We start from the raw sequence: 13,731 nt of genomic DNA on the forward strand, positions 1-13,731 counted from the left end.
ATTTCTATATCTATCTGAGAAATTAAGTTATTATACGGTAATATTTTTAAGTGGAAACGCACGCGAAAGGTGGGCATTGCGTTACAAGGATGGGTAAAATGCGCACGTGCTGGACACGTAAAGCTTATATTACCGTTTTTGAGAGGAAACACTCACGTTGATAATCATCGGGTAACGCCAAGCGCGCGATACTCTTGGGAGAAAACGCACGAAGAAACAAAAAGTTAAAAGTCATGAATATATCCTAGCTTATTATGTCGAAGAAACTGATACATTTTCCTTATTTATGTTTGACATACGCGTTACGTCGTGAATCTGTTTGTAAATACATGAACTAGTAATACGAATGTTATAACCGGCAATTTTATGTTTACCGTTATTTCGGAGACTAACGAGACGATGAAATAAATAATAATTCGAACAGAGAAGCTTAAGCGACATTTCGTAATTGCATCGTGTAATCACGCTGCTGTATTAGTTCTGCGAGCCAATCGCCTCGTTTTGAAATCGACATTAAGTTCGTTACTTACTATTCGCTGATCAATCCCGGTCGGAAACCTCGAGAAATGTCTTTCGAATTACGTGTCGCAATGCGCAGTGAGAGATGTCGGAACGGCAAAGGATTTCCCGTCGCTCGCCACCGACCTGGAATACGCGATGCCGTAGGAATGTTGTCCTTTCCTCGAATTTGTCTAACTGTGGATCACCCAAGAGCAGCGAATTAGTATTCCACATTCATTTCGTTTTTAACAAAAATCCGTGAATCATGGAGAAACTTTCGAAGTGGTGGTCGAGAATCCGACATACGTTATCTCCACAAATGTCGTCAAATTAATTGATTCATTAATTATTGAAACGACAATAAAGAAACATTGAGATTTTTTCTAATGATCTGAAAGTGGTAAACTTTTATTTGATAATTGTTAGGAAATTGTTAGAAAATATTGACCAAGCGATAAGTATTTATCGTTGAAAAATTATATCGTTTGCAGATCTGCGTTCACTACAGTTACGATGCTGCAATCGATTTTTCGCATTTTAATTTTGCAAAATTACTTACGATTAGTCCAGAGAATAAAATACTAATAATATATTGTATTATTAGTAGAGACTGGATCGCGGTGCCGTTTTCCCTGTTCCAAGCGCGTGCTAGCAGTCGTGAGAAGGAGTATACCCTCATCTATACCGTGCCGGTCTAGCGGTGTAACGTAGCAAATATATTTATTTATTTATTTATGTAATTATTCTCACGGTGCTCGGCCGCTAGTACATCCTTGGATTGGGGAAAATGACACCGCAATTCGGTCTCTAATTATTAGATCTACTATATGAAATCTAATAATAAATCTAAAAAAGTTACATACGCAAATTAAATGCATATCTTTTAAAATTCAAATTAATTTGCTTTAATTAATGCAGCTTGATAACTGTTTTGCACCTGTTATCCTTGGATGAAAATTTCCATGCATCAACATGCACATTGCTAACAGCGATATTTCTGCTTTTTTTTTATAGGTGAGATACACTGGTTACAGAGACCGGCCGCTCGAAGAACGTCAAGTACGTTTCCAAAATGGCTGTCGGGAAGGCCACACGGAGATCGCGTTTGCGGCGACGGGCACCAACCTCCAGCTTGTTTTCGGCAACGCATCCGGGAACTATCCCGTCGATCCCAACGACTGCGATTTCGACAAGGAACACGGGAAGGTAAGTGGGCATCGCTTTTTTTTTTAATTATCTTAATCATCGTGGACCTTATCCTGATTATCATCCCGATGGACCTGCAAGAGCGATTTTCTATCCTTCGCTCTCGCCATTACAACCTAAAACTCCATCTTAAATACCATCATGTTATAAAAATTTATGCAGAAATTAATTAAATTAAAGAAATAGAATTCACATTGCGCGAAAGTTTATATATAGAAAAGAAATTTCTTCAAAAATGTCGGTTTTAAACTTAAAAATCCGAGAATTTTAGGAACGGCCGCGACGTATTAATTTTTAATGATCTCAGTGGCTTCGGAGATCGGATTATTTTTTCGCGTAAAATTTATAAGTATTCCGCAATATCGCGCAAGTTGGGAAAAGGACAGATTCCCTCCGTTGAGTCGTCTAAGCGGGAGGCTTAGACCCCGACCGCTCGAATCTTGAAATGGTGGTTCCCGAATACGATTGTGTGGTCGTAATTGGTTCGTACTATGGCCAAATTAGGGACCGTTAGGCATAGACGTTGCGCAAGTTTTCAGGTCCATAATTTAGTATCCGTCAGTATCCGGCCGCCACTTCTCGAACAATGCTACCGACGTGTCACCCCCGCATCCGGTCTCTAGAAATTCCGGGTCTCTCCGCGGGAGTTCGGGCTCCCGTTGGAGCGAGAGAAACTGGCCCAATTTATCTTTGTGTCGTGCGAACGAATTTGTAACCCTGAAACGTACGATTAAGCTCAAAAGTCAGAGATCGAAGGACGATTTAAACGCAATATAACGCAATATGAAGCGCAATTAGAATAACAGCATGGAAAAACAGCTTAAGTAGAGTAACGTTGCTTCCAAATAATAGATCCAAAATTTATCGAAACTTTGGATCATCCTAATTTTAAGGCTGCAAAAGCTCGATGAGCTTTCCCTTTAGGTCGTCAACTATATAGTAATCTTGTACGCCGGCGCCGCGGCCGACGCCTCTCGGCGTCGCGTCGCCATCGCGATCGATAGCGTCGCGACGCCATTTTGCAAAGTGCGCGCGCTGATCCTTTCGCGGATGTCTGGAAACTTCCAGATTATTCAGTCGCTATCTTTTATCGTAATTTTTGCAAGTTTACATTCTATTATTTTGAAGAAACAGTCAATTTATTATTTTATATATTTCATAAGTTTATAATTTTCATGCAATCCGTATTGTAACACATGATGAGAGAAATTCTAATAGAGATCAATTTCCTGATTCATTCAGGATTGATTTTTTTTTAACAAAGTTTTCGTACGTGATTTTTTTTCGAAACCTCTACACTTTTATAATAAATTCTACACTTCTGTATAAATATTCAGGTAACATTAAATATTGAATTAAAATTATGTTAAAGTGATTTAATTTCTGTTAAATTTACAATTAAATAGAAAGTAAAAGAGATCTTATCTATTCGCATTTTTGAAGATTAATTATTTATCATCGTATCACAGATCGAGAGAATAAAATCAATCTCGCACTTCCGGCTCGAATATCCTTCGGAAAAAAATTGAGGGTCGTCCTTTTGCGTCACTTTGTTACAACTCATATAGACGACAGAAAACTAAAAGTGCCGTGTTAGTGGGCACCAGTGGGCAATTAGCGTTCTAGAAATCCGTTAAACGCCGCCAGATGCCTCGAAGCTGTCTCAGTCAGTTACACAGTATAATGGCTCATAAATCTCTCGGTTTCTCGCAATGGTCAAACGAAAAATCCTAATAACCTGCTGAATTTTCGTAGTTTTCTTGTTTTTTTTCCAGATTTTTTAGATCTGTGTAGCGTTAGGAAATATTTCTTTCTATAGTTTATCCACACGGCTAAAATATTATCGAAAGAATTTGATTTTCGTAAAATTTAAATTCTCACAGAATCATCTCCGCAATTTTTATTTTTTCCAAATTTTTATCATTTTTCAAACTATATATGTGATATTGTGATATAATACGAATTTAGTAATTGAAAAAAATATTTAGACTAAAAATCAGTATTATTATAGTATTGAAAATATTTCATGTTAATTATCCTGTTAAAAAAACGCAACCGATATCTTTCTTTATCATTTACTATTACGTTATTTATGACTCCAAAAAATTTCCTGAACATTTCTACGGCCTCTTTCGTGTCGGGTGTCCTTTTGCAAAAGAGACGAAATGGAACGGAAGCGATTCATTAGATCCTGTGCACGGAGCACGGGCACGCTGTGTTTACGGGACGACCCGCGGCCTCCTTTTTGTTTTAATCGACAATGAGCGAAGGAATAAAGAGTGGCGCGCGACCACACGTGCACGCGTGCATTGTGCCCACCGACATGCCCCGTCGGGCGACGTAATAATTAAAGGGAGAGATTTTATTCGCTATCAAGATAAACGCGCGATAGAGAGAGCGCGTGCGGTGCCCGATAATGACGAAGCTTTTAACCCTTTGCTCATCGAGCAGAAAAAAAAGAGAAAAAGGGTGCTGATTCGCGCAATAATAAAGCTACGAAGATTTATTAAGATAGAAATCTTAGCGTTAAATTGAAAAATAAATATTAACAGCATCGCGATATTATCTTTGATCGCTCAGTGTTGATTCCAAAATTGCTTGCCAAGATAGAAGAATAACTTTGGGAAATTTAAGGGAAAAGATAGCTCAACATTCATCTAAAAAAAAAAAAAAATTAAACTGAAGAAAAACGAAGGAAAATTTGATTGTAATTACGAGGAGTATTGTGAGGAAAGGTAAATTTTACGGAATCTCGAAAACTCAAAAGATCTTTTGAGAAATCTTTTATATATCCTAAGGTCAAGGTGGTGCAACAATTGTGCGTACCCTTTAAATCACAGCGGGCCCTTCTTCGCCCAGGCACTGCCTTAATTACAAAATTTATAGTTCGGAAATGATCCTGAAGGCACACACACGCATCCTGTGCACATCCTGCTCGTAAAAGTTAAACGTACAGAACTGGACCTGAACGAGAGACAAAGGATGATGCGCCATACTGACCGTATGCCCCTCGCACGTCGTCCTTTTTGCCGGAACACCGTTGACGAATGTTCCGGGGTATTCACGGACCTCGGCGTAGTGGACCCCGGCGCAAAAAGGCGCTGTCGGCGACGCCCATCGAGAAACAAAAGGACTGGTGAAATAGCCGGTCGTTTGTTTCGGGGCATTTAGGTGTTCTTCGTCCACCCTTCCCGCCGATTTTTCACCCCTTTTCTCGCAGTGCCGCTCGTCTCTTTCTTTTTTTTCCGCACTCTTGTTTTTTTTTCCGCTAATGCAAATCAGAAAGGGTTACAGCGTGGCGGCGCGTTACAGTTTAAATATCGCCTATTATAACGACTATTATGCGACGATAATGATTGTCACGCCCGTGTGCAGGAGAAAAACAAATGTTTCCAACTGTTCTTTCCTCGTGAGAACGGCGATGACTAATGACGATGTTGTATGTCGCGTCCACTCCTCTCCTCGCCGATCCTCGTCGTGACGACTTTTTGCGCGTTTCTTTGCCGCTCGGAATATACATGTCCCGCCGATTCGTTTCGTGATGTCAGAGATGCAAGGCGAAGATATCGTGATTACGAAAGCGAGTAGGGAAACGTGCCGTTGTTCCGATCTGAAACGATACAGCACGCGATTTTCAAGGAAACAATCGTAATAATACCTTTTTTGTCGATTGCAGTTTAATTGTTCGAAGAATAGTCGTGAGAATTTCAATAAAATAGATGTTTCTTCCATCATAATTTTTATCATAAGTAATGCTGTAATATTATTATGAGTAAAATAAACGTTTATAAGTCTCGTTATTTAAAATAGAAAGGTTACATAAAATTGCGATCTCATTTCAAAACAGTATATACATGTATAGAGTTCGCAATGTTCTTACGAGGAAATGGTAAAGGACACGTGTGTTATGAATATTCTTGCGTCGAAAGGCCCGACGTATTTTCCTGTTTGTGTTTCATATACTTATGTATGTTAATATGCGCACCGCGTAAGACTTAACGCATAATGATTACGCCTTGCCTTATCTGGAGGCAGTAATATGCATAAGATTGCGCGAAAGAGGAACTTTCTGCCTCGAGCAGGAATTGCTCTTATCGCCTCGCGTTTGCCGCGAGATAAGAACCGCCTTGCAATTCATTCTGGATGTAGAGGCACGTAAAAAATTGATTTAAATGCAAATTAATTCGTTATAAACTGTTTTTTTAGTCTGAACATAAACAATTGCTCTGTTCGCGATACGTATAGAAAAATGAGTTTTTCGAAGAACTGAAATCTGGGACTTGAGTCTTTTGAGAGCAGAGGCCGCGAGCGATTCGATTACGGAAAACGTTTAAGACCCCGTCACCCCGCGTGGTCGCACCCCGTCGTTCGATTATTACTGCATAAAAATACACCCCGCGGCGCATTGTCGGCGACGCAGCTGTAAGCGCTGTACGAAAGAATGTAACGAGATGTAACGTCGATTTACCACCGCCGGGCCATTGGTCCATTCGTTCGTTCGTTCGCGCGCGTGAATCTCATGCCGAATTAATTGTGTTATAAATAGAGTCTATAGCTGTCAATGTGTTAACAAAAATTCAGCACTTTAGTGACTTGAAAAAAGAAATAGTATCATAAAATATAAAACTTTCTCTCATTCGTAAATCTTATTCTATTATTCTATACAAGAAAAGTATATATTGTATTTGAAAAAATGCTGTATACAAAAAACATATATATAATTATATTATAAATCAAATAATTATACTATGTATCAATAACAGATATCTATATATTTATATATCTGCATGTGTGAGATAATTACATACTAGATCGTTTAGATCTTTGACTTATTTCGTTGATTGCGCGTCGTTGTTCGTTACGTCGGGATCACACATATACGGTCTCGACCGGTTTTCCCCGAGCGTTCTTGACCTCGTAATAATATCTGGTCTCCGCGGCGGGACCGGAAGTCGGGTCGTTTGCCAGAAAATAAAATAACACCGTGTTGCATCGTCGGCGCAGAACCCGGTAATCGTTAGCTTTTCGAGAGCCTCCCATTAGGCTTTACTCGGAAAACACCGCCTAGCAATAATCTCGGATTAATTAGTAGACATAAATAAAGCCAAGAAAATAACGGATACACCCAGAAGATCGAAATCGTATAATGTCAAGATCTCTACAATTTTATGTTCTTACAATTTCTCTCAACGAGTCAAAATAATATTGCGCGGCGAGTTTTTATGATGAGGATCGTGCAAATCGCCATCGACATGAGAGTTACTTCTGCTCGTAATTGACTTCTCACGAGGAATGTAGCCTCGCCTCTCTCAATCTCTCATTTCTTCCTTCATTTCGAGATAGACCGCGAGGCCTCCGCGTACCTTCCAATCTGCGTAATCGCTCTCCGGAAATAAGGAACGTTCGCCGTTGTCGAACACGGAGGAGAAGAGGTCCGAAAGGGGGACGAAAGAACGGAGGGGCAGGGGGGCGCATGATTGAAACTTGCGGGTCGTGGAGCACGTAATGGAGCCCTCCTACAACCCACGCCGACGGCGTGGATCTCGCAAAAAGGAAGATCGAGGGTTGCCGCGAGCGAAACGAGCGGCCGATGACGGCTTTGAGAGGAGATCGACGCGCCTCGTCATTTTCTCCTGGTTAGATTTCGAGGAAGAGCAACGGCGTTCAAATCAGCAATATCGTTCCGTCACGACGAAAATATTGATTTCAAAAAATCAATGTCGTTTTAATTATCATTAATTTATAGTGGCGAGAAGTACTGAAATTAATTGGTTATTAGATATGGCATTATGCCATTGAGATAGCTATTAATTATTTTAATTAGCATAATACACGCGATAGCATATCGTGACATTCTCCAAAATAACGAGTCGCTGGTCAAATTTTAATGACATAATAATTGAAAATAATTTTCGAATTATTAAATCGCTTTGAGTTTAATAAGATGAATCAAAGCCCTTTCGGATCTTTTCGATTCTGAGATATATTATTGTAATGGACAATTTTATTGCAATCTATGATGTTATACATTTTGAGAGAAGAGAAAATTAATGTATTAATAACTCGTGATGGACGAATCTTATCATTATGCAAGATATATCATCAAATATATCATATATTTCTTTCTACTTGCGATAAGAACTGGAAACTGAAGGACTTATTAATCTGCTACCTATTTCAATATTGGAAAATATATCCGGATTTCGCTCCTATTTCCACGCAATTATCCTACATCCAATAAAAGATGTTCAACGATTTCACCTCAAGATTTACCCGAAGTCTCTCCAACGTCGAAACCTCATCAAGCTCTCCACCGATCCATGAGACCCTGAGACCATCCAACAGCATCCCGACTGTCCATCAGAACCCACGATATCAAAATTCGATGCCCGTGACATTAGTAATTACTACGTTCCGCCTCGACGACGATGTTCCAGGTACACTTACGGTCGCACTTGATCATGAACGGCGTGTGCGTGAGGTGGCGGGGTTGGATTGACCTGGACCGACTGGACGGCGTCGGTTGCCTCGAGTACGACGAGGAGCATGCCGCCGAAGAGGACGCGCTGCTGCGCGACCAGCTCGAGCGCTACAATCAGCGATTGCGCGATTTCGAGGAGAAGCAGCGGACCTACCGGGGTGGTCCGGCATCGGCCGCGCAGCCGCCACATCTCAATCATCACTATCACCACGACACGCACCACGCGACCAGCCACCACCATCACCATCACGGCCACCACAGCCGGCACGTGGGTGGCGCGGGCGCCACGGGTGCCACCGCGACCGGCATCGAGCCCCACTTGCCGCACCGCCAGGATCCCGAGATGGAGGTGCGACTACGGGCCTACTGAGGCTCGCGTAGATCCTCCGACTGTCCCCGATGATGGTAAACGACGATGAGTCTCTTGACGATAAATCTCTTTTGGTCTCGGTCTCTTGAAGTGACGCCGTCATAATAACGCGAAACGGGATTGCGGCTTGATGAGGAACGATACCGATGTCGATACCGATGCCAGTTTCTTCGCCTGTTCTGCGACGGACGTGTCGCGTTCTGATCTGTAACGAAAGAATTACTAGTCAAATTCGAGTGATATAATTATTAAAAGTAATTTTCGTTATAGTTCTCGCTGCAACAAATTCGGAAATGCGAATTATCTCCAATACCGTTATCGTTGCCGGATTTTGTGATACGCGAGCTTTACTCTAAGGACGTATCGGCAAGTTTTCAGAAACTATATGTGGTGTTTCCTTTTTTTGGTATTGTAGATTCGCATTTTACAGCGTGTTTTTAACAACGATCGTTTTACACAATGATAACCGGTTTTTATTGAACCCCGCGGTTAATTTTAAGATATATTTATATATAAATACACGATTACCGTCTCGCGGAGAGCAAAGGGGATTTCGCTTCCTGCTGTCGAAATCGATTTTTACGGTGTCGCCGAGAAAGTAGGACCCTAAAATCCCCTCTTGCGCAAAAAGAAAATTATTCAGCACCACGTGAAACGTTACGGGGGTGCCCCATAAATTCAATTTGTGTGGACCCGAAAGTTTCCGTCGGCCGATATTATTTATTTAATCGTTCGTCGAGACGAGATACGAGTAAACTGTCGCCTATACAATGACTTTCCTGCGTACGATTTTCGTGAATTTTCTATAAAACGTTATCATACGTTTAATCGAGTGGTCTGACTACTCTCTCGACGGACGTTGCTATAGTGTTAGTCGGTTTATAATTAATCGGATTTCAGGGAAGTCATAACTTTGCGAAGTAATACATATATAAATATACTTAAAATTAATCTATAGTTATACCAAAAACAATTGGTATATATAATATATATATACACATATATACATATATATATAACTATAGATTTATATAATATATTTTTATATAAAGCTATATAGTTATATATTCCTGTATTATGCTATATAATTACGTTTTGCGTATAACTATATTTAACGTAATTCGAGTCCAATTCCTTCTGACGTTTTCATCGTGTTTGGTGAAAACCAGAAATATTGTATCTCAAAACGACTTTAAATCGTAACAGTTATCGAACGTTCCATGCATGTTAAGTTCCAAAATGAAGGAGGTTTTTTTCGAAGGCGCGCATCATTTTGCAATGATAAAATAATACGCGTCTGATCTGCCAAATGATCGCTCGAAGATTTAAAGCGCTCGTAACGCGTACATTTTACATTTTAATCCTGCAAATTTTCGGGTCGCGTAATGTTATTCAACAAGCACCGATTATTTTAGACAGCGTTATCTTGAGATTCAATTTAACGTAATTTTTATATTTTATCATGGAACAACAATAACGGTATTGGTTAACACTGTCGCAGAACAGGCACTTTTGCATCAGACAGCGTAACTTATTTGGCGTATCTTTGAGAACACGTTTTACACAATACTGGCTTTTTTAATGATCTTATAATACCTTTGAGCATTTTTTAGAAAGAATACAAATACATCTACCAATTTATTTTTTTATGCAAATATATTAAATCTTTTCTCTAATTTAACATGCGGTAGACATTACTGATTCTTAAATTTTAATTGGCATATAATGATTCTCTTGAAGAGATAGAAATAATATCTCGTGACTTCTGGACAAAGAAGAAAATCAATTTCCAAATTATGCGATCGTCAAAAAGGTATCGTGTATCTTCAATCGTCTTCCATAGCGAAAAGACGAGATCGCCGGGTTTACTTTAGCTCGTGTGAGAATACGATCGTCGCGAATTTCGCGTCTAATCGCAGAGGCATAGCAGCCCGTAATGATTATATTATACCATCGAATGAACGACGGCTCGCCAGTGATGAAATACGTGAATCACGATGATTCCCGAGCGTTCGACTAACGAGCACGATGAATCATCTGTCGATCGTTGTGCGTCTGCTTACGTTTCACGTTTAAGTTGGGTACGTGATTGTCGTAAAGAGGAAAACTTTTTGTTACATTGTACATATTTGTAAAGAGTTTATAAATTAAAGATATCATTTGCGTCGCATTCTCCGCCTGTTTCGACCTGTCCCTTCGCTTACACCGAAATATCCTGTGTAATCGTGAAGAATATATTAAGATTACTGAGTAATACGTATATAGATTATACGCATTTTCTTCGGTCACGTCAGTAGATGTTAATTTACCCGTCGGATTTTACCGTATTACGTGATACGGAGTAATCGCCATAATTCTAATCGTTCCATTATTCTAGGAATTCGCACTATGTATTATAAGTAATGCAAATAATACCAAGAAGATTTCTAAAGACCAGTACCGTTTAATCTATTCCCGTATTTTTCTTTTAACTTAATATTTCTCACAGGAAATGAACATTTCCTAGAGCGCTCGTTCAAAGAAATGTATACTACGTGGCGTACTGTCTAATTCATTTACATGGATTTCTGAGAAATTTTACGATCAGTTTTATCAAACTGCCGCTACGAGGAATGGCAAACGTTTCTCCGAGTCGATCTGTCAGCCAATGACCCACTAAAGAATTACGAAACAGTTCCGCCGCGTGTCCATTATCCTATCGTTGCATTGTCGAAAGTATTTTACCTTGACGTGAAAATAGCACGCCTTTTTACCTTTTCCAGAAGTAGGACACATGAGGCGTCAAAGATTCGGAGGAAAGCATGTCCGCAACGGAGTGAAACGTTTTAAAGAAACTATTAATCATCCTCCCCCCCGTGTCCTTTCCCTTGACAAGAAATGTCCAAGGATGCTACTCGAAATACGACCGAGAAATTGGAAAGTATCGGTAAAAGAAGCAAGCCTTTTTTAACTTCGAAAAAGCAAAATCATTGTTGTGCCTGCTAAACGAAGCGTTAACTATTCATGAATACGATGACCTCGAATAAAACGATTCCAATATCTTTCAACCATAATTCCTGCATAGTACAACGACCTTGCCCCAACTTGTAATTGAAAAATTATTTTTCGACGATAAATTATTTTTGACGGCCTCGTCATTATTTAGCAGTCTCAAATTAAAGTGAAAATTTTTGAAGTTTCTCGACAAAAAGAATCATATCGAAATCTTATTTTTTTCGATACATTCGGAAATTCAAAGCTTTGATAAAACTGATTTTGAAGTTGATCTTGGGAAGTACAAGTTTAAGGAAATAGTAAACTTGCATTGCTAACAAGCAACAGTTAGCTAACAAGCAGCTAACAAGTTTAAGGAAATACAAGTAACAGTTTAGGCGGTTAGGTCGTCGCGCGGGGTGCGTGTGTCTGCGGATCGACATCCACCACCCTGAGAGTGTTTAGGCGATTAGGTCGTCGCGTCGCGCGGGGTGCGTGTGTCTGCGGATCGACATCCACCACCCTGAGAGTGTTTAGGCGATTAGGTCGTCGCGTCGCGCGGGGTGAGTGTGTCTGCGGATCGACATCCACCACCATGAGAGTGTTTAGGCGGTTAGGTCGTCGCGCGGGGTGCGTGTGTCTGCGGATCGACATCCACCACCCTGAGAGTGTTTAGGCGATTAGGTCGTCGCGTCGCGCGGGGTGAGTGTGTCTGCGGATCGACATCCACCACCCTGAGAGTGTTTAGGCGATTAGGTCGTCGCGTCGCGCGGGGTGAGTGTGTCTGCGGATCGACATCCACCACCCTGAGAGTGTTTAGGCGGTTAGGTCGTCGCGCGGGGTGCGTGTGTCTGCGGATCGACATCCACCACCCTGAGAGTGTTTAGGCGATTAGGTCGTCGCGTCGCGCGGGGTGAGTGTGTCTGCGGATCGACATCCACCACCCTGAGAGTGTTTAGGCGGTTAGGTCGTCGCGTCGCGCGGGGTGAGTGTGTCTGCGGATCGACATCCACCACCCTGAGAGTGTTTAGGCGATTAGGTCGTCGCGTCGCGCGGGGTGCGTGTGTCTGCGGATCGACATCCACCACCCTGAGAGTGTTTAGGCGATTAGGTCGTCGCGTCGCGCGGGGTGAGTGTGTCTGCGGATCGACATCCACCACCCTGAGAGTGTTTAGGCGATTAGGTCGTCGCGTCGCGCGGGGTGAGTGTGTCTGCGGATCGACATCCACCACCCTGAGAGTGTTTAGGCGATTAGGTCGTCGCGTCGCGCGGGGTGAGTGTGTCTGCGGATCGACATCCACCACCCTGAGAGTGTTTAGGCGATTAGGTCGTCGCGTCGCGCGGGGTGAGTGTGTCTGCGGATCGACATCCACCACCCTGAGAGTGTTTAGGCGATTAGGTCGTCGCGTCGCGCGGGGTGCGTGTGTCTGCGGATCGACATCCACCACCCTGAGAGTGTTTAGGCGGTTAGGTCGTCGCGCGGGGTGCGTGTGTCTGCGGATCGACATCCACCACCCTGAGAGTGTTTAGGCGATTAGGTCGTCGCGTCGCGCGGGGTGCGTGTGTCTGCGGATCGACATCCACCACCCTGAGAGTGTTTAGGCGATTAGGTCGTCGCGTCGCGCGGGGTGAGTGTGTCTGCGGATCGACATCCACCACCCTGAGAGTGTTTAGGCGATTAGGTCGTCGCGTCGCGCGGGGTGCGTGTGTCTGCGGATCGACATCCACCACCCTGAGAGTGTTTAGGCGATTAGGTCGTCGCGTCGCGCGGGGTGAGTGTGTCTGCGGATCGACATCCACCACCCTGAGAGTGTTTAGGCGGTTAGGTCGTCGCGTCGCGCGGGGTGAGTGTGTCTGCGGATCGACATCCACCACCCTGAGAGTGTTTAGGCGGTTAGGTCGTCGCGTCGCGCGGGGTGAGTGTGTCTGCGGATCGACATCCACCACCCTGAGAGTGTTTAGGCGATTAGGTCGTCGCGTCGCGCGGGGTGAGTGTGTCTGCGGATCGACATCCACCACCCTGAGAGTGTTTAGGCGGTTAGGTCGTCGCGTCGCGCGGGGTGCGTGTGTCTGCGGATCGACATCCACCACCCTGAGAGTGTTTAGGCGATTAGGTCGTCGCGTCGCGCGGGGTGAGTGTGTCTGCGGATCGACATCCACCACCCTGAGAGTGTTTAGGCGATTAGGTCGTCGCGTCGCG

The 13,731-nt window shown here is 42.6% G+C and overlaps 1 protein-coding gene across 1 annotated transcript; it reads left to right on the top strand.

Moving 5' to 3' along the window:
• Positions 1-1,413: 1,413 nt before the first annotated feature.
• Positions 1,414-10,728, top strand: LOC139816285 (protein big brother). The gene is made up of 3 exons (XM_071783691.1): positions 1,414-1,440; positions 1,516-1,707; positions 8,145-10,728. The coding sequence occupies exons 1-3, from the start codon at positions 1,414-1,416 to the stop codon at positions 8,556-8,558; spliced, it is 633 nt and encodes a 210-aa protein (XP_071639792.1). The 3' UTR covers positions 8,559-10,728.
• The last annotated feature ends 3,003 nt before the right edge of the window (positions 10,729-13,731 follow it).

This window comes from Temnothorax longispinosus, chromosome 7 (genome assembly GCF_030848805.1).
Source record: "Temnothorax longispinosus isolate EJ_2023e chromosome 7, Tlon_JGU_v1, whole genome shotgun sequence".
In the NCBI taxonomy this organism is placed as follows: Eukaryota; Metazoa; Arthropoda; class Insecta; order Hymenoptera; family Formicidae; genus Temnothorax; species Temnothorax longispinosus.

What these genes read in the sequence shown, in the direction of transcription:
- LOC139816285 (XM_071783691.1), top strand. Translation starts at nt 1,414, where the DNA reads ATGCAGCTTGATAACTGTTTTGCACCT. An exon ending in TTGATAACTGTTTTGCACCT is followed by an intron (nt 1,441 to 1,515) that starts GTTATCCTTGGA and finishes TTTTTTTTATAG; the next exon opens with GTGAGATACACTGGTTACAG. An exon ending in TCGACAAGGAACACGGGAAG is followed by an intron (nt 1,708 to 8,144) that starts GTAAGTGGGCAT and finishes ACGATGTTCCAG; the next exon opens with GTACACTTACGGTCGCACTT.